This window comes from Hylobates moloch, unplaced genomic scaffold (genome assembly GCF_009828535.3).
Source record: "Hylobates moloch isolate HMO894 unplaced genomic scaffold, HMol_V3 SCAFFOLD_9, whole genome shotgun sequence".
In the NCBI taxonomy this organism is placed as follows: domain Eukaryota; kingdom Metazoa; phylum Chordata; class Mammalia; order Primates; family Hylobatidae; genus Hylobates; species Hylobates moloch.
Window position 1 is genome coordinate 10,663,866 of NW_026652284.1, and position 23,075 is coordinate 10,686,940.

The 23,075-nt window shown below is 44.5% G+C and overlaps 2 protein-coding genes across 7 annotated transcripts in view; one reads left to right on the forward strand and one right to left on the reverse strand.

Moving 5' to 3' along the window:
- MTOR (mechanistic target of rapamycin kinase) overlaps positions 1-23,075 on the reverse strand; it is a 155,640-nt gene that overhangs the window by 81,940 nt on the left and 50,625 nt on the right. For all 6 annotated transcript variants that reach the window (XR_009214909.1, XM_032758905.1, XM_032758906.2 and 3 more), the window contains 5 exons: positions 22,649-22,741; positions 20,845-20,991; positions 15,747-15,889; positions 10,443-10,605; positions 10,160-10,305 (listed from right to left, as the gene is read on the reverse strand). Coding sequence is in view for 5 of the 6 variants with exons in the window: in XM_032758905.1 (XP_032614796.1) it covers positions 10,160-10,305; positions 10,443-10,605; positions 15,747-15,889; positions 20,845-20,991; positions 22,649-22,741 (692 nt within the window). In the remaining variant the exon portion in view is untranslated. The remainder of the gene's footprint in view (positions 1-10,159; positions 10,306-10,442; positions 10,606-15,746; positions 15,890-20,844; positions 20,992-22,648; positions 22,742-23,075) is intronic.
- ANGPTL7 (angiopoietin like 7) lies at positions 208-6,894 on the forward strand. Its single transcript, XM_032758908.2, has 5 exons — positions 208-850; positions 3,166-3,266; positions 4,495-4,689; positions 5,374-5,572; positions 5,766-6,894. Exons 1-5 carry the CDS (start codon positions 481-483, stop codon positions 5,933-5,935), a joined length of 1,035 nt encoding a protein of 344 aa, XP_032614799.1. The 5' UTR covers positions 208-480; the 3' UTR covers positions 5,936-6,894.

Genomic DNA, 23,075 nt, shown 5'->3' on the forward strand with positions numbered 1-23,075 from the left:
AATCTAATAGGCGAAACTGGAAACACACAAATTCACAGTCCTCTTGTCTCAGCCCAGAGACTGTACAGGCAAGGAAAGAAAGACTCGCCCCATCTCCCTCCTCCCCTCCTCTGGCCTAAGTTGCCGCTGACTTCACCCAACAGGCACCTGACCCTCCCAGATGAGCTGGGAGGGGCTAAAGCCTGGTGCAGCCATGGTGGGGGTGGAGGTACAGGCAGCAAACAATATTTAAGATGCTGACTTGTGGAGCATTTGGGCTTGGGAAGGAAAGCTATAGGCTACCCATTCAGCTCCCCTGTCAGAGACTCAAGCTTTGAGAAAGGCTAGCAAAGAGCAAGGAAAGAGAGAAAACAACAAAGTGGCGAGGCCCTCAGAGTGAAAGCGTAAGGTTTAGTCAGCCTGCTGCAGCTTTGCAGACCTCAGCTGGGCATCTCCAGACTCCCCTGAAGGAAGAGCCTTCCTTACCCAAACCCACAAAAGATGCTGAAAAAGCCTCTCTCAGCTGTGACCTGGCTCTGCATTTTCATCGTGGCCTTTGTCAGCCACCCAGCGTGGCTGCAGAAGCCCTCTAAGCGCAAGACACCAGCACAGCTCAAAGCGGCCAACTGCTGTGAGGAGGTGAAGGAGCTCAAGGCCCAAGTCGCCAACCTTAGCAGCCTGCTGAGTGAACTGAACAAGAAGCAGGAGAGGGACTGGGTCAGCGTGGTCATGCAGGTGATGGAGCTGGAGAGCAACAGCAAGCGCATGGAGTCGCGGCTCACAGATGCTGAGAGCAAGTACTCCGAGATGAACAACCAAATCGACATCATGCAGCTGCAGGCAGCGCAGACGGTCACTCAGACCTCCGCAGGTAAGGAGACCAGTCTCCTGCGGGAGCGTGGACTGCCTCCCCATCTACAGCACTGCTTCTACATATCCTGGTCATCAGAACCACTACTGGGGCCTCTTTTGGGGGTATACTTTCCCTTTAGTAAAGGCTTATGCAGTATTTTCTTTGACTTCTAATGCTATGTAAGTTTACCTAACACCTTCACAGGTCTCTTTTATCCACACAACGTTTCAGCCTACCATCTTGGAGTGCTGAGATACTAAATGGTTTGCCCAAAGTCACCCAGCAAGTCTTAGAAGCAGGGTTCAAGTCTTCCTGATTGGTGTAGCTCTGCTACTTCCTCACCAAGAGCTGACAGGCTATATCTCAAGAAATTCCAAGGAAGCACCCAACTGTAACAGCTGTGCCTCTGGAAGCAAAGTTTTGCCAGAAACAGTTCTCTGGTGTTCCTAAGATTTACCGGGAATGAGCATTAATGGAATTTTGTGTCCTCTCTCTGTAAACATAACTCTTCTCATTGGCTCAGAGTTAAGTGTAGAGACACATAGCCATGTGAAGAGTCCCTTTGTGTTCAGGAAGGATGCGGCTCCTTAAGGTTCCTCAATTGTGATACGTCTATTTTTTTCCATGGTCTTAAACGAATTTCTCTGAATACAGGATTTTTTAAATGCAATGCTGAAATATAGACTTAATAGGCCAAAAATAAGATAAATTTAATCTTTCTTTTGCAAAATAACTTTTATTTCTGGTTAGCTCAGCTCAGGTGGGCCAACATGAATTTACAGTTTAGAGATAAAAATTTGGTTTTCTGAAATTATCAGGAAAACATTAGTTGTAAGGAGCATATCCTATAGATATGTCATTTCTTGCTGATATAAAAACCATTGGTCCCATTATAAACTACATGAAGAATAAAGACATGATCAGCTTCTACTGACTAAGTCAATGGTTAACGTCAGTTCAAATTAAGAAAAAGTTTTAACATGAAACCGAGCTTGAAAATTCTGTTACCTGAACCAACACGTATCAATCACTTTCTAAGCATGGACTTCCTGGCCCTCAGTTTGGGATTAGAAAGGTATTCTCAGGCCATTTTCCAGACAAGTGAGTCCTGATTTGGTCTGTGAGATGAAACCAGACATGCAGAAGACCAGGCCAGACAGAGGAATCTGACCGTGCCACTTCCTGCTCATCCAAACAGGAGGCTTTCTCACCATCCTGCAAGGAGGTTCTTGGGGTCAAGTGCAGCTCTCCCGCCAGGTCTCTTACTCTTCTTGCCCAGGACATCATTCCTTATTTTTCTTCTCTATGACTAAGTGCTCAGTTACCCTTATATTCTATAAGTAGGTAGTCCCTTAGAGTAAGCAGTAAGTTGGTGCTTTCACCACTTACAAGAGGAAATGAAGAATAGTGATGGGGAAGGCACATGTACTCTGCCTCCCCTTCCCAAGGTGCTCTGCAAGAGAACCTAGGTGCCTTGGACAACTCCCATCTGCCATCTTGGTGCTTCTCTCTAAGGTCCCAGTGCAGTGATCACCAAGAAAAGCACCCTGAGACATAGCAGGCAGGAAGCTTCTCTTGGATATTAAGGGCCGCAGCCTCTGAATCCTATCAGAAAAGGCTGTCTCTTCCACAGTGCTCTTTGATATTTGGAATACAGAGCCTAAACACTGCATAAAGTAGCAGCTCCATGGCCCTAGAGTAAAAAAACTGGCCAGTCTGATGCTCTCATTTCATTGTTTTAACAAAACTTCTGGGGGGAAGGCCTCAAAGGTTCTTCTGAGTGCTTTGAGGTCCTAGCTGGATGGAAGGGGAAAATATATGATAATAAAATCTATCTCCCTTAATTATGGTCTCAGGTGGCAGTAGCCACCACCTCTGAACAACAACAAAAACAACCAACCAGGAAACATCAACAAAACCAGACTCTATGAGATATTCACGACTGATTTGTTATAGAGGCAGCTGTCTAAGAAGTCTGAATCCATCTGATAGGAGTATCTGTTACGTGGCCCTCATACACTAACATTTCTAGAATTCATGGCCCAGCTATAGCAGAATAATTTATTTCAGAGTTAACCTGAAACCACCTGTTGGAACGTCCCACTAATGCTATCCAGGTGAAGGGCTTCCCTACCCCTCTGCTCCACCACTAGTAAAGCCAAAATACACCCCCTCTGGGTCTCCCCATATCCACCTCTCCCAAACGCAGACACTGACGGGTAATTAACACCAGTGGGAATCCCAGGGTGGAAATAAAGGCTCAGTCTCTAAACATTCAACTCAGATGGAGCCCCTGGGTCTAAATGCTCACCCTGTGGTTTGTTCTCTTGTAGATGCCATCTACGACTGCTCTTCCCTCTACCAGAAGAACTACCGCATCTCTGGAGCGTATAAGCTTCCTCCTGATGACTTCCTGGGCAGCCCTGAACTGGAGGTGAGGTCATTACAGTCACTGGCCATGCCCTAATACCTGTCCTTCACCCCCTCAAGGGAACTACAACAGGGCCATTCACAGTTTAAAGAAAGGAAAATTCGGCTGGGCGCAGTGGCTCACACCTGTAATCCCAGCACTATGGGAGGCCGAGGCAGGTGGATCACTTCAGGTCAGGAGTTTAAGACCAGCCTGGCCAACATGGTGAAATCCTGTCTCTACTAAAAATACAAAAAAATTAGCCAGGCATGGTGGCAGGAGCCTGTAATCCCTGCTACGCAGGAGGATCGCTTGAACTCAGGAGGCAGAGGTTGCAGTGAGCCGAGATCACGCCACTGCATTATAGTCTGGGAGACAGAGTGAGACTCCATTTCAATTAAAAAAAAAAACACAAAAAAAAACAAAAAAGGAAAACTCAAACACAAGCAAACACACCAAACACCAGAGAGCTATGCAAACACTCAGTTTATGCCCTGCACTCCAAACCAAGGCATCTGTTTGGCCCCTTCAAATCATTATCAGTCAAACACCAAGCCTTCTAACATAGATCAGATCATTCTTATAACCACCACATAACTTAGTTTAAATCTCTTGCCATGTCCTAGAACAGCTATTCCTTGGGGGAGGAGAAAAGAAAACACGAAAGCAGCATCAAAAGTATCTGGATTTTCACCCAGGCATGGTGGCTCACACCTGTAATCCCAAGTTTTTTGGGAGGCGAGGTGGGCGGAACAATCACCTGAGGTCAGAAGTTTGAGACCAGCCTGGCCAACATGCTGAAACCTCGTCTCTACTAAAAATACAAAAATTAGCCCGGTGTGGTGACAGGAACCTCTGGTCCCAGCTACTAGGGAGGCTGAGTCAGGAGAATCACTGGAACCCAGGAGGTGGAGGTTGCAGTGAGCCAAGATTGCACCACTGTACTCTAGCCTGGGCAACAAGAGTGAAATTCTGCCTCAAAAAAAAAAAAAAAAAGTATCTGGATTTTTCCCTCCAAGCTTTACGTGCACTCACCCCTGGGCCCAATTTGCATCGTTCTTCCAGAGCAGTGCACCACCCGCCCCAGCTCACCAGCAGTGGGGCAGCATCACTACCCGAGTGAGCCAGTGTGACTGTGGGGGTGCACACATCTACTGGCTATGCAGGGACAGGAACAGGTTGGGAAGCCTGCCCTCTTGCTCCTGCCTTCTGCCCCTGCAAGTCCCTCACCAGAGTATCCCCTCTGCTTCAGGTGTTCTGTGACATGGAGACTTCAGGCGGAGGCTGGACCATCATCCAGAGACGAAAAAGTGGCCTTGTCTCCTTCTATCGGGACTGGAAGCAGTACAAGCAGGGCTTTGGCAGCATCCGTGGGGACTTCTGGCTGGGGAACGAACACATCCACCGGCTCTCCAGACAGCCAACCCGGCTGCGTGTAGAGATGGAGGTAAGCACAAGGCCAGGGGCCCCATGACTGGACTAGTGCCACCACACATGACTGTGTACAACTCCGGGGGTGCCATTCCTATTCTGATTCAAGACAAATCTGTATATTCATTGTGATGGTTTTCCTGCAAGTTGTAATGGAGTTGAAGAAAAATAGGTATTTTTCCTTTCTGCACCCCCCAACCCCCCTACAAAAGTGGGGCTGCAGGTGGGACAGGAAGAGGCCAGACCCAGGCCAGAGTAGAGCAAATTCAACAGTCAGCTGTGCTGAACACTAGTCTTTGCTCTGGCCGAGCATGAGGTCCTTTAGGTGCAAATCTTACTGATACTGGTTGGGGACCCTTGCTGAAGGTCTGAAAGCACTCACTATATCCTCACATTTCTCTTATAGCAGCTCTGTGTGGGATTCGGCAGAAACATAGCTGCACCTTATAAGCAGGAAAGTGAGGAATATAGAAAGAGAGACTAATCAAGGCCATATGGTGAATCAGGAAAGAAGTTCAAGCCTTGTTTTCTGATTCCCAGGTTAACACAGTAAACTAGACGTAAACAAGTAATAAAGTCTTATTAGATTCACATCTATAAAAAGATGTTTGGCTACGGGGCTGTCAGGAGAGAAGGGGTATAGAGACAACATGAAATGGAGCCTGCTGCACTTTCTTTAAGGCTCTGCTCCTCCTGACAGGACTGGGAGGGCAACCTGCGCTACGCTGAGTACAGCCACTTTGTTCTGGGCAATGAACTCAACAGCTATCGCCTCTTCCTGGGGAACTACACTGGCAATGTGGGGAACGATGCCCTCCAGTATCATAACAACACAGCCTTCAGCACCAAGGACAAGGACAATGACAACTGCTTGGACAAGTGTGCACAGCTCCGCAAAGGTGAGATTTGGGGGGATCGGAAAGGAGAAGTTCAGGTAAAGGTCATAATTCCACTTGAGGAGAAAGAGTGAATTATAACTGTAGAGTTGATATTCCGGTTTTGGTATTCTTTCTGACGCTGGCTCTAACTCCTTATCTGATGTCTGGTCTATCACAGTCAACTTACTAGCACTGGGTCTGTTTCTCATGCCAGGTGGCTACTGGTACAACTGCTGCACAGACTCCAACCTCAATGGAGTGTACTACCGCCTGGGCGAGCACAATAAGCACCTGGATGGCATCACCTGGTACGGCTGGCATGGATCTACCTACTCCCTCAAATGGGTAGAGATGAAAATCCGCCCAGAAGACTTCAAGCCTTAAAAGGAGGCTAACGTGGAGCACGGATGCAGAAACTGAGACACTTGGAGACTGGATGAGGGCAGATGAGGACAGGAAGAGAGTGTTAGAAAGGGGAGGATTGAGAAACAGCCTATAATCTCCAAAGAAAGAATAAGTCTCCAAAGAGCACAATAAAATCATATGTACCAAGGATGTTACAGTAAACAGGACGAAGTATTTAAACCCACTGGGTCCTGCCACATCCTTCTCAAGGGAGTAAACTGAGTGGGGTCTCTCTGCCCAAGATCCCTGACATAGCAGTAGCTTGTCTTTTCCACATGATTTGTCTGTGAAAGAAAATAATTTTGAGATTGTTTTATCTATTTTCTCTAAGGCTTAGGCTATGTGAGGGCAAAACACAAATCCCTTTGCTAAAAAGAACCATATTATTTTGACTCTCAAAGGAGAGGCCTTTGAGTGTTAGAAAAAGGAGTGAAGGACGCAGGTGGGAGATGGGTATTTCTATTTTTAAATCCAGTGAAATTATCTTGAGTCTACACATTATTTTTAAAACACAAAAATTGTTCGGCTGGAACTGACCCAGGCTGGACTTGCGGGGAGGAAACTCCAGGGCACTGCATCTGGCGATCAGACTCTGAGCACTGCCCCTGCTCGCCTTGGTCATGTACAGCACTGAAAGGTACGAAGCACCGGCAGGAGGTGGACAGAGTCTCTCATGGATGCCGGCACAAAACTGCCTTAAAATAGTCATAGTTAATACAGGTATATCTATTTTTATTTACTTTGTAAGAAACAAGCTCAAGGAGCTTCCTTTTAAATTTTATCTATAGGAAATGGCTGAAAACTGAAGGTAGATGGCGTTATAGTTAATAATGAATGCTGTATATAAGCATCTCACTTTGTAAAAATAAAATATTGTGGTTTTGTTTTAAACATTCAACGTTTCTTTTCCTTCTACAATAAACACTTTCAAAACGTGAGTATTTTCTTTTTAAATTCTTACCATTACCACTTAGAGCAGGACAAAAAGTTAAAGTTAAATCAGAGGGTGAGCAGTGACAGAGGCCTGGGGTTGGTTTTGGTGTTCAGGGCAACCAAGTGGGGAGCAGAAGCCAAAAGGGAATAGGTGAGGGACAAAAGGGCAGCAACCAGGACAATTCTTCATAAAGGGGATTACACATCTGGGGCTGGGCAGTGAAGGCATCCAGCCTTATCAGACCCTCTATTCTACTTAGGATAGAGAAGCAAAAACAGGCCAGCAGACCTCACCCTAATGCTTGGGGCTAACCAAGTAAAAGTGGTGTGTGTGCGCTTTCTAATAAATAACCACTCAATCCTCTGTCCCCAAGAAAGCAAATATATTTACTGATATGTGAGCTTTAAGGAGATGGGGGTACTTTATACTATCTCAGTGTTAGCCCTGATTTGGGATTACATCTGGGATTTAATTTGCCCTGTAACAGATAGGTTAAAAAAGTCAAAGGTTGCAAGATAGATTGAACTAGTAGCAAGAGAACAATACTGTCAACAGAACACAGTTTTTTAAAGCAAAGACAAAAAAATAAGAAATAGCTGCACAAGGCCAGGCGCGGTGGCTCATGCCTGTAATCCCAGCACTTTTGGAGGCTGAGGCGGGTGGATCACGAGGTCAAGAGAGTGAGACCATCCTGGCCAACATGGTGAAACCCCCTTTCTACTAAAAATATTAGCTGGGCATGGTGGCATGCACCTGTAGTCCCAGCTACTTAGGAAGCTGGGGCAGGAGAATCGCTTAAATCTAGGAGGCAGAGGTTGCAGTGAGCCAAGATTGTGCCACTGCACTCCAGCCTGGAGACAGAATGAGACTCCATCTAAAAAAAAAAAAAGAAAAGAAAAGAAATAGCTGAACAAAGATGTTTTTGTGTAGGGCTACCCTAATTGTTTCAAAAAGAATTTAGGGAAGTTGACTCAAATGTGTACACTAAAATAAGCTCTAAAAAAGCAGACAAATTGGTGAAGGGAAAATAAGAGTAGGAAAAATAAAGCCTGTGGGGGTTGGGGGAGGGATAGTAGTAAAAACAGGTAAGATGTCTGTAATTTGTTGGAGGTAGACCAGGAATTTAGCTTCAAGCTCTCTAGTAGCCACTATGAGGAAGGAATTCAATCCCTTACTGCAAAGCGATGCCTCCAAGGCCAGATCAAAGTAGTGGCTCAGGGACATACAACCAACAGTGGGAAAAGACCCCTGAGAAGAATTTCCATGAGGCTTACCCACAGAACTAGGGGTAGTGCTGTGAGCAACTTTGTCTAAGGCTGTTTCTTAAAACTTCCTTCGGTAAAGACGACAGTATACCACCACAACCAGGCTTAGGAAAAGCAGCTTTACGAAATCAGAAGTAAAAACTCCAATTGGAAGCAAAAAAAGAAAGGTGATGGGAAGACACAGGAGACCAGCAGAAGGGAGGCAGAAATGCAAGCTGAGCTGACTTAGCTGAGGACACCCAAAGAGCCGAGCACACTGGCTTTTCCCAGAAACAGCATTCATTCATTCACTCATTCATTCATTTATGTATTGAGACAGAATCTCGCTGTCATCCAGGCTAGAGTACAGTGACGCAATCTTGGCTCATTGCAACCTCCACCTCCCAGGTTCAAGCAATTCTCCTGCCTCAGCCTCCCAAGTATCTGGGATTACAGATGTGCGCCACCACGCCCAGCTAATTTTTGTATTTTTAGTAGAGATGGGGTTTCACCATGTTGGCCAGGCTGGTCTCGAACTCCTGACATCAAGTGATCCACCCACCTTGGCCTCCCAGAGTGCTGGGATTACAGGTGTGAGCTACCCCACCCGGCCTGGAACAGCATTTTAAACAAAGGACAAGATCAATCTTCAGGGAATTCTGAGGATTTACTTTCAATTATATTTGCTTACAAAGCTAAATAACCTTCTAGAGCATTTTTCCAGGCCTCTGACTATATTTTTCTGCTACAAATCTGCATAACTTTCAGTTTTTATGATTGTATCAAATATGGAGAAAAATTAAGGGTGGAATTGGGAAGGTTTCAAATAGGTCTCAAATAGGTGAGCAAGGAAATTAATATGCAAAATGAGTTATCTGACCTTAAAGTGATCATACTTAGTTACCATATTTTCTGTTAGTTATCACGTGACAGCACATTACCTAAGCCAGAGATGGAAGGAAGAAAGTGGATTTTCACATTTACTGTGCCTGATTTGAAACTGAAGCATGCCTCAGAGGACGGCATGTTTTTAATTGTTCCTACATGGTATTTCAGAAATCAACATTTTCTCCAAGTCCAATTTATTTCGGCAAAAACACGATTCTATTTCTTTTTGCTAACTTTTTAAAGTGTTAAGGGAATTCTTTTAAATATCTTTTCAAAAGCACAGCTAGGAAAGGACTTGGCTATTTGATTACCCTCTCAAACAAAGGAGGCTCTATCCTCCTTTGATAGAGCCACACAGCAGGCTCTATCAGCCACGGTGAAGGAACTTATTAGCCAGATGATTTTTTCTAAACTATCTGCAGTGAAATGACCGATCATGTTAGCATTCACATGAAGATAATGAGATCCCAGAGTTGATATTCTCTGATAATCATTAGGGGAAGTGAATGGTTCTTTAGGAGCTGGAGCTAATGTTTCGTGCTGCTTGTAATTTCCTAACAGCAGAAAATTTATTAAACAATCTATTTTTTCCATACCCAGAAGACTGAAAACTGTCTTAACAGAGGAGCGAACATAACCACATCAGAGAAAAGACCATTAGATTTCAGATTATACTCTGCCTTTTATATTCACAAAACACCAGAGGAGGAAGATGCAGGCATCAATAGATTTAGTTGATAAAACCCCACTGTGCCCTTGGGTACCCTCTGAAGCCCAGGAACCAGCACATTCTACTCCAGCTCTAGAGAGCACTATCTAACCCAGACATAAAACCAATCTTCCTAGGCTGCCATGGCCACAGAATTGCTTCTCAACTAAATTTCATTGGAACAAGAAAGGACAGGTTGGAAAACAACAGGAGCCCAGGTGATAAGGGTCAACAGAAATGACAATCATGGCTAGATTCCCAGAGAGAGCCATCTGCAACAACATGTCATTTAAACGTGCTGGCCAGACCCAGAGGCAGATTTCACAGAGCAGAAGTCTCCAAGTGACTCCAGTGAAGTGGCACCAGGCAGTGGGAAAAGAGAGGTCATTTTGCATGAAGGCAGCAATTGAAAAGGGTTTATGGCCTACCTGATAAGAGATTCTAGAATGGCAGGGGTGGGGCCTTTCTGGAACTCCAGTTCTTTGTAGTGTAGTGCTTTGGCATATGCTCGGCACTTGGCAGCTCTCTCACCCAGCAGAACAATGCCATTGTCATCTCTCAGTGGCAGAGGGCCCTAGAGGAGAGCAAAACCTCACAGCATAGGAAAATGGCAGATGGGGCACAAACAAGAGAAGGCTGTGTGGGTGCTTCTCTCCTCCCACCAGCTGGTTCCCTGTCAGCCTCCATCTGGACAATGGGGAAAAGTCTCACCTTGTCACTGTGTTCCATGAATTCAGCCAAGTTTAAGAGGGTCTGTGTGACTTCAGCAATGTCTTGTGAGGTGAGGGCCAACTCGATGCTTCTGATGAGCTCATCCTGTTGATCTTCATTCAGTTCAGACCAGCAGGACACAAATGCAGCATTGAAGAGATCCCTGAAGGCAGAGAAGGTGGAAAATGGAGAGACCTCCCATGCCTCTGCCTGCTGCCTCAAAGTCACACCTATCAATCTGCTTTTGGCACCACTGATTTTGGTTATACAGACCAGTGCTGTCCAAAAGAACTTTCCTGTCCAATATGGTAGCCAGTGATCATTAAAGCACTTGAACTGTGGCAAGTGTGGCCAAGGAACTGAATTTTACATTTTATTTGTTTTTTTGTTTTGTTTTGTTTTGTTTTGTTTTTTTTGAGACGGAGTCTTGCTCTGTCGCCCAGGCTGGAGTGCAGTGGCGCGATCTCGGCTCACTGCAACCTCCGCCTCCCGGGTTCACGCCATTCTCCTGCCTCAGCCTCTCCGAGTAGCTGGGACTACAGGCGCCCGCCACCACGCCCGGCTAATTTTTTGTATTTTTGGTAGAGACGGGGTTTCACCATGGTCTCGATCTCCTGACCTCGTGATCCGCCCGCCTCGGCCTCCCAAAGTGCTGGGATTACAAGCGTGAGCCACCGCGCCCGGCCTATTTGTTTTTAATTAACCACATATATGGCTAGTGTCTACTGAATCTTATACTGCAGGTACAGACATTGTGATATACAGGGACTTGGGGGGCGAGTGGCAGGGAGGGGAGAAGAGCAGAGCAAAGTGACTTTTCTCCAAAGGAATTATTTCTCGGCAGTTTTTGCACCATTTCTCTTCACTGGAGGAAATGGGAAATGAACAGAATAGGGACTTCTAACATAGAAGTTGGCATTAACAAATGCAGAAAATAATAATCGTTAAATGATTCTTGGGATGTTTCTGGGACAATGTCTAAATTCTTAAGGTCAGAAATGTCAAAGGCAGCATCTGCAAATTGCTTTCAAAATACAACCAGAACCCTTAGTTGGATGGTCATAAAAAATGACAACAGGACTAGAAGCATTAGCAAATAGGATCCAAATCCTTAAGTTCTAAAAGATTTTCTAAGCCAACAGTTGGGGCCTCACAAAGACGTGGAACCAGAGGTTCCATTTCAAAGATTACTACGACTACTTTACATTACCACAGTACCACATGATGGACACATTTGCCATCCCTTACATCTAACATTAATCCTGTCCTCCCCACTGTTCTGGTGACTGTGCGGGGAAGGAAGTGGGAAAAAACAGGATATACCTACAATGGATAGATTTAGCATTTGATGCCTCTATACCTATTTTCTGTTACATATTAACAGGTTAAGTTAGACCAATGTGTATAATTTTGGAATTTGATAGAAAAAACAAAATTTGAAATCCAAAGGATAAAATGAAGACCAAAAAACGTCTGTTATAAATTTAAAAATAAGGCCGGGCGTGGTGGCTCACACCTGTAATCCCAGTACTTTGGGAGGCTGAGGTGGGCGGATCACAAGGTCAGGAGATCAAGACCATCCTGGCTAACACGGTGAAACCCCGTCTCTACTAAAAATACAAAAAATTAGCTGGGTGCGGTGGCGGGGGCCTGTAGTCCCAGCTACTTAGGAGGCTGAGGCAGGAGAATGGCTTGAACCTGGGAGGCGGAGTTTGCAGTGAGTGGAGATCACGCCACTGTACTCCAGCCTGGGTGACAGAGCGAGACTCTGTCTCAAAAAAAAAAAAAATTTTTTTAAAATAAGTTTTCGGAGCCAGGTAATTACAGTCGCTGGTCATCCTGGTGACTTGGGAGGCTGAGGCAGGAGGATCTCTTGAGATTAGCAGTTCAAGACCAGCCAGGGCAATAAGCAAGACCTTCATCTCTAAAATCATAAAAAAAGTTTTCCTGATCTAGGTCAGAGGCCACGTTGGATCCTGAATGAATGTATTTGGGACTAAGGGGATAAAAACATTATGTGTATATCACAAGCCTCTCGTGGATAACATTGTGCTCAGATGTGACTTGAGCGAAAAGAGGAATAATAAATACATCAGCTGAGTATATGATATCTCCACACTACGGAAACAGGGAAGTCCTAGAAACTATTTTAAAGCATTAAAAAATACTTGAAAGAAATTAGAGGAAGGAAATCATGGCATCAAACCAACAGTCTCAGGGCCATCACTACTGCTAAATATGTATCATAACAGCAAACCAGCTGCTGACAAAAATGAAGTGAAATGCCATGCTTTCTGCTTCTTGCCAATGCGAAGGGCTGCTTATTAATTAAATCACCATTTTATGGCTCATTATAAATAATTAATGTCCAATGCAGAAAAATTTAAGAAATAAAGAAGAGAATAAAAAAGAAAATAGTCACTCCTTAAGCCTTCCCTAGAGATAACATTGCTATATTACTTTCTAATCTTTATCCTATTCACATTTATTTTAATTTTCAATTTTGTATTCCATTTTATTTACTTACATTATATTATAAATCTTTCACATGCATTAGAAGTTTTATAAACCAAAAAAAATTTTTTTGAGATACATTCTCAAAAAAATGCAGTGGCATGATTGTGGCTCTCTGCAGCCTCCAAACTCCTGGGCTCAAGCAATCCCCCCGCCTTAGCCTCCTGAGTAGCTAGGATTACAGGTGCATGCCACCACGCTTGGCTAATTTTTTATTTTTGTAGAGATAGAGTCTCGCTAGGTTGCCCAGGCTGGTCTTGAACTCTTGGCCTCAAGTGATCCTCCTGTCTTAGCCTCCTAGAGTGCTGAGATTATAGGCAGGAGCCACCATGCCCAGCCTGTAAACCAAATTTTAAATGGCTGTTTAAGATTTACTATTTAGGCCGGGCACAGTGGCTCATGCCTGTAATCCCAGCACTTTGGGAGGCCGAGATGGGTGGATTGTGAGGTCAGGAGATCGAGACCATCCTGGCTAACATGGTGAAACCCCATCTCTACTAAAAGTACAAAAAATTGGCCAGGTGTGGTGGCACGTACCTGTAGTCCCAGCTCCTTGGGAGGCTGAGGCAGGAGAATGGCTTGAACCTGGGAGGCAGAGGTTGTGGTGAGCTGAGATTGCACCACTGCGCTCCAGCCTGGGAAACAGAGCAAAACTGCATCTCAAAAAAAAAAGATTTACTATTTAAAACAATATTTTTTTTGGCGGGGTTGAGGGATGAGAAATTACCTGATAGGTACGATGTACACTATTATTCAGGTGATGGTTCTACTAAAAGCCCAGACTTCACCACTACGCAACATATCCATGTAACAAACCTGCATGTGTACTCCAAAATCTATAAAAAGTTTTAAAAATCAAAAAAAAAAATGGTGATAACTCATGCCTATAAATCACAGCACTTTGGGAGGCTGAGGCAGGATGACTGCTTGAGTCCAGGAGTTTGAGATCAGCCTGGGCAATATAGTGAGACCTCGTCTCTACAAAAAGTAAAATTAGCTGGGCCTGGTGCATGTCTGCAGTCCCAGCTACTTAGGAGGCTGATGTGGGAGGATCACTTGAGCCCAGGAGGTTGAGGCTGCAGTGAGCCGAGATTGTCCCACTGCACTCCAGCCCGGGCAGCAGAGACCCTGTTTCCAAAACAAAAACAAAAACAAAAAACCAGGCAGGGCGCAGTGGCTCACGCCTGTAATCCCAGCACTCTGGGAGGCCAAGGCGGGTGGATCACTTGAGGTCAGGAGTTCAAGACCAGCCTGGCCAACATGGTGAAATTCCATGTCTACTAAAATTACAAAAAATAGCCGGGCATGGTGGTGTGCGCCTGTACTCCCAGCTACTTGGGAGGCTGAGGCAGGAGAATCGTTTCAACCCTGTAGACAGAGGTTGCAGTGAGCCACAATCGCGCCACTGCACTCCAGCCTGTGTGACAGAGCAAGACTCCATCTCAAAAACAAAAACAAAAATAAAAACAAAAAACCAACCAAACAACAACAAAAAAAGATGTCTAAAGTGATGAATATCCCAATTATCCTGATTTGCTTATTACACATTATATGAATGCATCGAAATATCACATGTACTTTGAAAATATACGTACATCTATTATGTATCAATAAAAAAATTTTTGGCCAAGTGGTTCATGTCTGTAATCCCAGCACTTTGAGAGGCCAAGGTGAGCAGATCACTTGAGGCCAGGAGTTCAAGACCAGCCTGGCCAACATGGTGAAACCCTGTCTCTACTAAAAATACAAAAATTAACTGGGCATGGTGGTACACACCTGTAATCCCAGCTACTAGGGAGGCTGAGGCAGGAGAATCTCTTGAACCTGGAGGCAGGGTTGCAGTGAGTCACAATTGCACCACTGTACTCCAGCCTGAGCAACAGAGCAAGACTCTCTCAAAAAAAGAAAAAAAAAATTCTGGCACATTCTATTTTCTAAAGATGTCTGCAACAGTGGCTCCTGTCCCATACACTCTGTTAGAATATTACTTCTCCTCTATCAAGAGGTGGGTGTCCATGTCTTCTTCCCTTGAGCCTGAGTGTGCCTTTGTGGCTGCCTTGAGCAACAGAGCAAGGCAGAAGTGACTCTTCATGACTTCCAAGACTCTTTATGACTTAGGTCATAAAAACACCATGCTCTTCTACTACCTTGTTCTCTTGGGACACTCACTCTTGAAGCCAGTCACCATCTGTGACAGGGCCCAAGCAACCCATGGAGTGATCCCATGGAGAGGAACCAAGGCCCCCAGCCAGAGCTGGGTTCCTAGTCGAGAGTCACCTGCACTTTGCCAGACACACAAGCCAGCCTTGAATGTGGATCCTCCATCCTGCCCCAGTCAAACCATCTCCACTGACACCATGTGGAGCAGAGGCGAGCTGTCCCAAAAGTCCTCCCAAATTGCAGATTCAGGAGTAAAATAAATAACTGTTACTGTTTCAGACCATTTTTTTTCCTGTGGTATTTGTAACAAACAGCAATAATTAGAATACCATTGTTATTGGAAATAGGTTACATTTGACTATTACACAGTTGCTTTTAGAGTTATAAATAACTTTGTAATTAAAATGTTAGTCCTGAAGCTACTAGAAAAAGGAATTTGTGGTCTACTAGCAAGGTTAAGATAGATGCTACAGTATGAGCTTGTTGAATTTGTCTTTTTCTTTCTTTGCATCCCACAAAATTAGAAAAATTAAAAATACCAGCCCCTTGATTATTACTTCTAATAAAAACTAATCTGTATATATCGTTTTCTATGTGCTGATCTTCTCCACCTGCCCTGACACACTATACCTGGCCATTGGGTTGTAGGCCTGTGCCAGGGCCCAGCAGGAGCGCAGGGAGGGCGACGATGAGTCCTTCAGCAGCTCCAGGCTCAGCCGTCTCAGCCATTCCAGCCAGTCATCTTTGGAGACCCTCCTGGCAGCGCCCCAGGCCTGTGATCCCACAGGTGACAATGAAAAACAATCAGTTTCCAGGGCCAATTGAAAAAGTCCTCATCTATTTAATGATTATTCTACTTTTAGATTTATAAAATCCATCTTTCATGATAAAATTCCCCTACAGTGCAAATACAAAAGAATAATATTTAATTAAAAGCCATAGGCCAGGCGCGGTGGCTCACGCCTGTAATCCCAGCACTTTGGGAGTCCGAAGCGGGCGGATCACGAGGTCAGGAGATCGAGACTATCCTGGCTAACACAGTGAAACCCCGTCTCTACTAAAAATACAAAAAATTAGCCGGGTGAGGTGGCGGGCGCCTGTAGTCCCAGCTACTCAGGAGGCTGAGGCAGGAGAATGGTGTGAACCCCAGGGGGCGGAGCCTGCAGTGAGCCAAGATCGCACCACTGCACTCCAGCCTAGGCGACAGCAAGACTCTGTCTCGAAAAAAAAAAAAAAAAAAAAGCCATAAAGCAAGAACAGCAACTCCGGAACATAACACACTGTGGAAAAAGCCTGTTTCACAACTCCTTTGTGTTGGACTCTGACTGCAGCAAAGGAGCTCTACAGAACCAGAATACATGGGATTGCCACACTCGGGTGCATTCGACAAAGCCTAATGGGCTCCAGCAGGGCATGAAGGGAGCTGCGTCCTCTGCATTAGAACACCAGCTCATCTGACAGTGAAGAGTCATGCAAGAAGTGGGAAAAGGCTCAGGTTTACACCATGGTGAATCATGTTGCAACCAGGTGGGCAGTGAGCCCAAAGCACAGGGCACTATGGTAGAACAAGAAAAAGGGGTTGAACAGATTTAATTTCTACTCTGTCCCCTCCAACTTCTCTCAAAACTCTGAACTCTACAGACATCAAGAGTTACTACCAAGGGCAGCTTAGGCAGGTGGGTGGAAAGGCTGAGGTTTTGGAGGACAGTATAGTGTAGTGGACAACAGCTACACTTGACTCAATGGCTTCAGTTCAAATCCCAGCTATATAACATAATTGGCTCTCTGATCTTTGGCAAGTCACTTAACTCCTCTGTGCCTCGGTTTCCTCATCTGTAAAATGAGGATTATAGTTTCTGCTTCCCGGGGTGTTTTAAGTTAATAAACGTAATGAATTTATAACAGTGCTTGGCACAAAGTTAGTACTATTTGCCTATTTCTCTAAAGTTAGACACATCTGCTTGGGATCCTGGCTCTTCCACACAGCAGCTGTAACACCCTGGGCAAATTACTTGAATTTTGCAGCTGAGCCTCAGAGTTCCTCATCTAGGGATAATGTATCTAAATGGCTTAGCTGGAATAAAGGAGCAAAAAATGATTGTTATTATTCAAAATGTCAAAACGACACCTATTTGAACTGGCCTAGCCCTAACTACACAATATCCCTAACTTTTAAAATATGTTCTTGAAAGATTTTTCCAGCAGGACATGTCAATCCTCCCTAAGTGGGGAAATCATGTAAGTCAGAGCAGAAGGTCTCAAACTTTGGACTAGTGAAGTGGTCCAGTGAGTGAAAAGACCCCCAGGTGCTATACCATCAAGGACTCAACCATCACCTCCCTGGGATACACTGGAGATCTGCTGTTGCTTCTAAAGAGTTACGGATGAATAGAATTATACAAACTATCACTTTATGTCAAAAACTGAAGTAGAAATGTTACAAGAGATGAACTAAATAATACCACTGACCATACAATGAGTACCTCTGAATGAGAAGGAAGAGGGAGACTAGATACCAAAGACTTGACTTTTAGACCTTGTTCTGTTGAGCACAATGGGAATATCCAGTCCTTTCCTGCCCACAGATACCTGGTTTCTTCCCTACAAGATGGGTCTGTGTGTAGCTGTATTACATTACACAGCAATTGTTAAAAGCTGCAAATAAACAGGTAAGTATTACTAGTTTCTTTTTCCCTCTAATGAAATGAGGTTGGGCCTAGGTAGGGCAGAAACAATTCAACACAGTGGTTAAGAGAGTGGGCTCTGGAGTCATGCTATCTAGGTCAAATCCCAGCTCCACCATTGATGCTAGTTGACACTGGGCAAATTACTTAACCTGTTAGTGCCTCACGGTCCACATCTATAAAGTGGGACAGCAATGACAGCACCTAACTCATGGGGTTATCATGCAGATTAAATGAGTTAATATAAAGTGTTCTACCACAGTGCTTGACACATGGAAAGCACTCAATAAATGTTAGTTGTTACTATTACTTGATAAATGGCAGTAAATAGGTTTTCAAAAATCATAGCTTAATTTATTGACTAGGCCAAGTTCCCCATGTGGCCCTTTCCCCCTGCTCTGTAAAACATTATCAACTCTCAATTCTCTGGGTTCTATAACAACTGTGTAAACACGAGCCGCTTCCTCTTGTCATCCACCCACTGCTGAACGCCTCATCTGGTGATGCTGATGCCTGTTCATGGAATGCCAGCTTACTCATGGTGAAGATAAACCCAAACAGATTATCATTAAGACAGACAGTAAAGCTGCTGAAAATTCTGGAAGGCATTCTAGAGGTATACATAAATGCTTTTTATGTTTTCTGTATCACATAAATCCTATATTATCATAACCAATAAAATGGTGACTGAGGTGGCAAATTGTTACTCTGAAAGTTGGTTAAGACTGATAAATATACCAATCCCTAATTATTATCACATGATTATAAGGACGCACAATTTACTTCTGAACAATGAGGTCTGCTGCCTTTTTTTTTTTTTTTTTTTTTTTTTTTTTGGTGAGACAGGGTCTTGCTCTGTTGCCTGTGCTGGAGTGGTGAAGTGGGATGATCACTGCTTACTGCAGCCTTGACCTCCCAGGCTCAAGAGATCCTCCCACCTTAGCCTCTCGAGTAGCTGGGACTACAGGCATGCACCACCATGTCCAGCTAATTTTTGTATTTTTTGTAGAGGGGGAATTTTGCCATGTTGCCCCAGCTGGTCTTGAACTCCTGGGCTCGAGTAATCCTCCTGCCTTGGCTTCCCAAAGTGTTGGAATTACAGGCATGAGCTACTGCATCTGGCCCCCTACCTCTTTTTGGTTTTTTTGTTTGTTTGTTTTTTTAAAGAGAATCTTGCTCTGTCACCTGGGCTGGAGTGCAGTGGCGCAATCATAGCTCACTGTACCCTGGAACTCATGGGCTCAAGTAAACCTCCTGCCTCAGTCTCCCGAGTAGCTGGGACTACAGGCAGGTGCCACTCTGCTCAGCTAATTTTTAAAATTTTTTCAATTCCTTCTTTTTTTTTTTTTTTTTTTTTGAGACAGGGTCTTACTCTGTTGCCCAGGCTGGAGTTAATTTTTTTCATTTTTCATTTTTATTATACAGATGGTGTTTTACTATGTTGCCCAGGCTGGTCTCAAACTCCTGCTTCAAGTGATTCTTCCATTTTGGTCTGCCAAATTACTGGGATTACAGGCATAAGCCACCACGCCCAGCTCCCACAATTTACTTCCCAATGAAATAGATCTGAGAGTCAGCTGTGGAGGATTTTGTCTAGAGTTTTGAACTTGATCTACTTTCTCAGGTGAGATAAACTAAGAGTCTTTTGTCTATCTGGCAAGGTTTATGCTTATTTTTTCCAAGTCTGGGTAGAAAGCAAAACCTCCTGGAAGCAAACTAGATTACTGAGGAATTTCCTAAAATAGAGAGAACAAAGCTCTAAAGCAGGGTGGACGGCTGCCTGGTTGGAAGGACATTCTGAACCTAGTCAGGATGAAAACATCTGGGTGGAAATGTACATCTGGGCTCCTGCCTGGCCCCTCCCTCCAGTGTGAGGTGTCAGCAGGGTGGCCTCAATGATTATCTGGGAATGCCAAGTGACTGATAATCTTTTTCTTCCTCCTAAAGTCGCAGAGTAGCAGTTACAAAATCCCCAGGGGGAAAGCAGCATCACTCCTGACCCAGGAATATTTTACTACCTCCATCTTAACCCAGCAAACGTTTCTTAGCAGTGGTCACTTGAAGCTGTTCGTGTGAGTAAAGACTCTGAAACAACAGTAATAAACCCCCAGTGTTCCAAAGCTGGGCGTGAGCCTGCACACATGCACAGACTGTGTTCAAATCTTTATGGACTTTGCCAAAAGAAGTGAACGAGTCAGCTGGGACACAGTCTTGCCCAGTTCTTCACCTCTATCTGCTGCTGCACATGGAGTGAGCTGGCTAATATATGAAAAATAACACTGAAATCTAAACTGTAAGTTGCTTACAGTCACCAGAAACATGAAAGACTAATGCAAAATGTGGAAAATACTCGATGTGGTATATTTATTTAAAAGTCGGTGAAGTAATTATGATTATTGTACTCTGATTCACTACAGATGCTTTGAAACTGCCTGTTTTTAGGTGGATGGCTGATGGCATACATGGTCAAAAGCTGGTCATATCTTAGGCTTTGGCCAGCAGAGATAATTCAGTACTTCACTTGGAAACATCTAAAACCTCACTACTCAAAGTATGATCCATGGACCAGCAGCATCATACTAGCTGGCAGCTTGTCAGAAATGCAGAATATCAGGCCCCAAATCAGACTGCCAACATCAGAATAAGCATTTTTACAAGATTCCCAGCAACTGGTAAGCCCAATGAGTTTGAGAAGTTCGAAAAGCACTGTTTTAAAGAGCCTTCATCAGTCTCAGTGCCAACTAGGGGGCTCACTAGCTTTGTTCCCGTCATGTAAAAAATGAGAATGTATTTGCAACAACAGGTTCTACCATCCATATTCCAAAGGAGCACAAAAGGACATTTTGTTCTCTATTTTTTCTCTATTCAAAATAAAATTACAATTTAGGCACCTGTAAAAAGATAAAATGATCTAAGTTCATGGTATCTAGATTTCTGGAAAAAACACCTGGGCTGGTTTTCGGTTGGTTTAAACAGTTGAAAGTTTTGAGTAAGTGAGAAGAGCAGAGCTCTCCTTTACCAGTCCCCTGAAACAACGGACTTGCCTTTTGGAGGTTGATGGTGCTGACGTGCAGTTTCTTCATGGGTCCTGTTTCCACTGGGCCACTAGCCAATGCATCCCCTTGGCCACTCCTAAGCATCCGATGCTGGTAAATCAAAGGATCTTCCTCTTCATCAGCAAGTGTGTATCCCTGCAACCAAAGATTTATAGGAAACACCTATAACTCTACTAGATGCTTCTGGTTTAGGAAATATCCTTAAATTTTGGGAGGTGCAGACCTGGTAGAGCCAGGATTTCGGTAAGAAGTAAAAAGTCGCACATATGGACAAAATGAACCACAGATGGGCTGACTCCCCAACTGCAGACAGTCTTTGCTAGTCACTCCTAGTTACTGACAAGCACTGACTTAGTAGTAAGAGCAAGCAACCATGCAACTAGCAAAGATAAACAATTGTCGGCAATGGGAAAAGCGATAAAGTGTTTGGAGCAAAGGTAGCAAACAGCCCCTATCCCCTGGCTTTTTAAAACTTTTTAAAAAGAATTATCTATTCACTTATTTATTTGTGCCACTCCCTACCTGCCTGTCTGTCTATCTAATCTAACCTATTTATTTACTTATTTTTTGAGACCGAGTCTAGCTCTGTCTCCCAGACTGGAGTGCAGTAGCGCAATCTCAGCTCACTGCAACCTCTGCCTCTCGGGTTCAAGCAATTCTCTTGCCTGAGCCTCCTGAATAGTTGGGACTACGGGTGCGCACCAACATGCCCGGCTAATTTTTGTATTTTTAATGGAGACGGGGTTTCACCATGTTGGCCAGGCTGGTCTCGAACTCCTGACCACAAGTGATCCTCCCGCCTCAGCCTCTCAAAGTTGTGGGATTACAGGCATGAGCCACTGTGCCTAGCCTTTAATCTACTTTGAGATAGGGTCTCACTCTGCCACCCAGGCTGGAGTGCACTGGTGCAATCACAGCTCACTACAGCCTCAGGTGATCCTCCCACTTCGGCCTCCTCGGTAACTGGGACCACAGGTACCCGCCATCGTGACCAGTTAATTTTTTGTATTTTTTGTAGAGATGGGGTTTTACTGTGTCGCCCAGGCTGGTCTCAAACTCCTGGGCTCAAGCAATCCACCTGCCTTGGCCTCCCAAGGCGGGAGCCACTGTGCCCAGCCCCCTGCCTGTTTTTATATAGCCCAAGAGCTAAGAAGGGTTTTTATACTTTTAAATGGTTGGGGGAAAAAAAACATCAAAAGGATATTAATTTTTTTTTTTTTTTGAGGCGGAGTCTTGCTCTGTCCCCCAGGCTGGAGTGCAGTGGTGCAATCTTGGCTCACTGCAAGCTCCGCCTTCCGGGTTCACGCCATTCTCCTGCCTCAGCCTCGCGAGTATCTGGGACTACAGGCGCCCGCCACCACGCCCGGCTAATTTTTTGTATTTTTAGTAGAGACGGGGTTTCACCATGGTCTCGATCTCCTGACCTCGTGATCCGCCCGCCTCGGCCTCCCAAAGTGCTGGGATTACAGGCTTGAGCCACCGCGCCCGGCCCAGGATATTGATATTTCGCAACACATGAAAATTGAGAGAATCAAATTAGGTGTCCATAAATAAAGTTTTAGTGGAATGCAGCCAGGCTCATCGTTTACACATCGTGTATGGCTGCTCTCAGGCTGTAGTGGCAGAACTGAGGAGTTGCAAAAGAAACCACATAGTCTACAAAACTGGAGAAAAGTTTGCCAATCCCTAGTTTACAGCTAAAAAGCCACACAAACTCTCATAGCCAAGATTACGAGAATATCAAGTAGTAAAGACAACAGGGACTTCAGAACAGAAAAGAAGTATAGTTCACCTTGACAATTCTGCAGATGAGCACATCATAGCGCTGATGATTGATTCGGTGTCGCACCAGAACTTTATTCACCATTGGAATGAAAATTTGGTACTAAAACAGGAGGGGGAAGAGATGAGAAACTATCATTTTGGAGAGTGGAGAAAAAGTAGAGGAAAAAAAAATTATACAACTACATTATGACCATTTCTTCTGGGTTTGTGGCTAGCTCTGTGATATTCAAAAGAATCCTTCTTCCCATCTCCTGTTATAATCCTAGTTCAAGTCCCCATCATCTGGTTTATGATGGTGGCCTCTTAACAGATCTTTGCTTCTGCCCTTGACCCCACAGCCTATTTTCCCACACGGCATTGAGTTATCATTTAAAAATATTAAGTCAGATCTTATTTTTCCTGTGTTCAAAGTCCACCAAAAACTTCCATTCTTG

Excerpts from the sequence above, each read along its gene's own strand:
- ANGPTL7 (XM_032758908.2), top strand. The coding sequence starts at position 481 with ATGCTGAAAAAGCCTCTCTCAGCTGTGACCTGGCTCTGCATTTTCATC. Across the intron at positions 3,267-4,494 it reads TGGGCAGCCCTGAACTGGAG|GTGTTCTGTGACATGGAGAC; the intron begins GTGAGGTCATTA and ends CCTCTGCTTCAG. Across the intron at positions 5,573-5,765 it reads GTGTGCACAGCTCCGCAAAG|GTGGCTACTGGTACAACTGC; the intron begins GTGAGATTTGGG and ends TTCTCATGCCAG.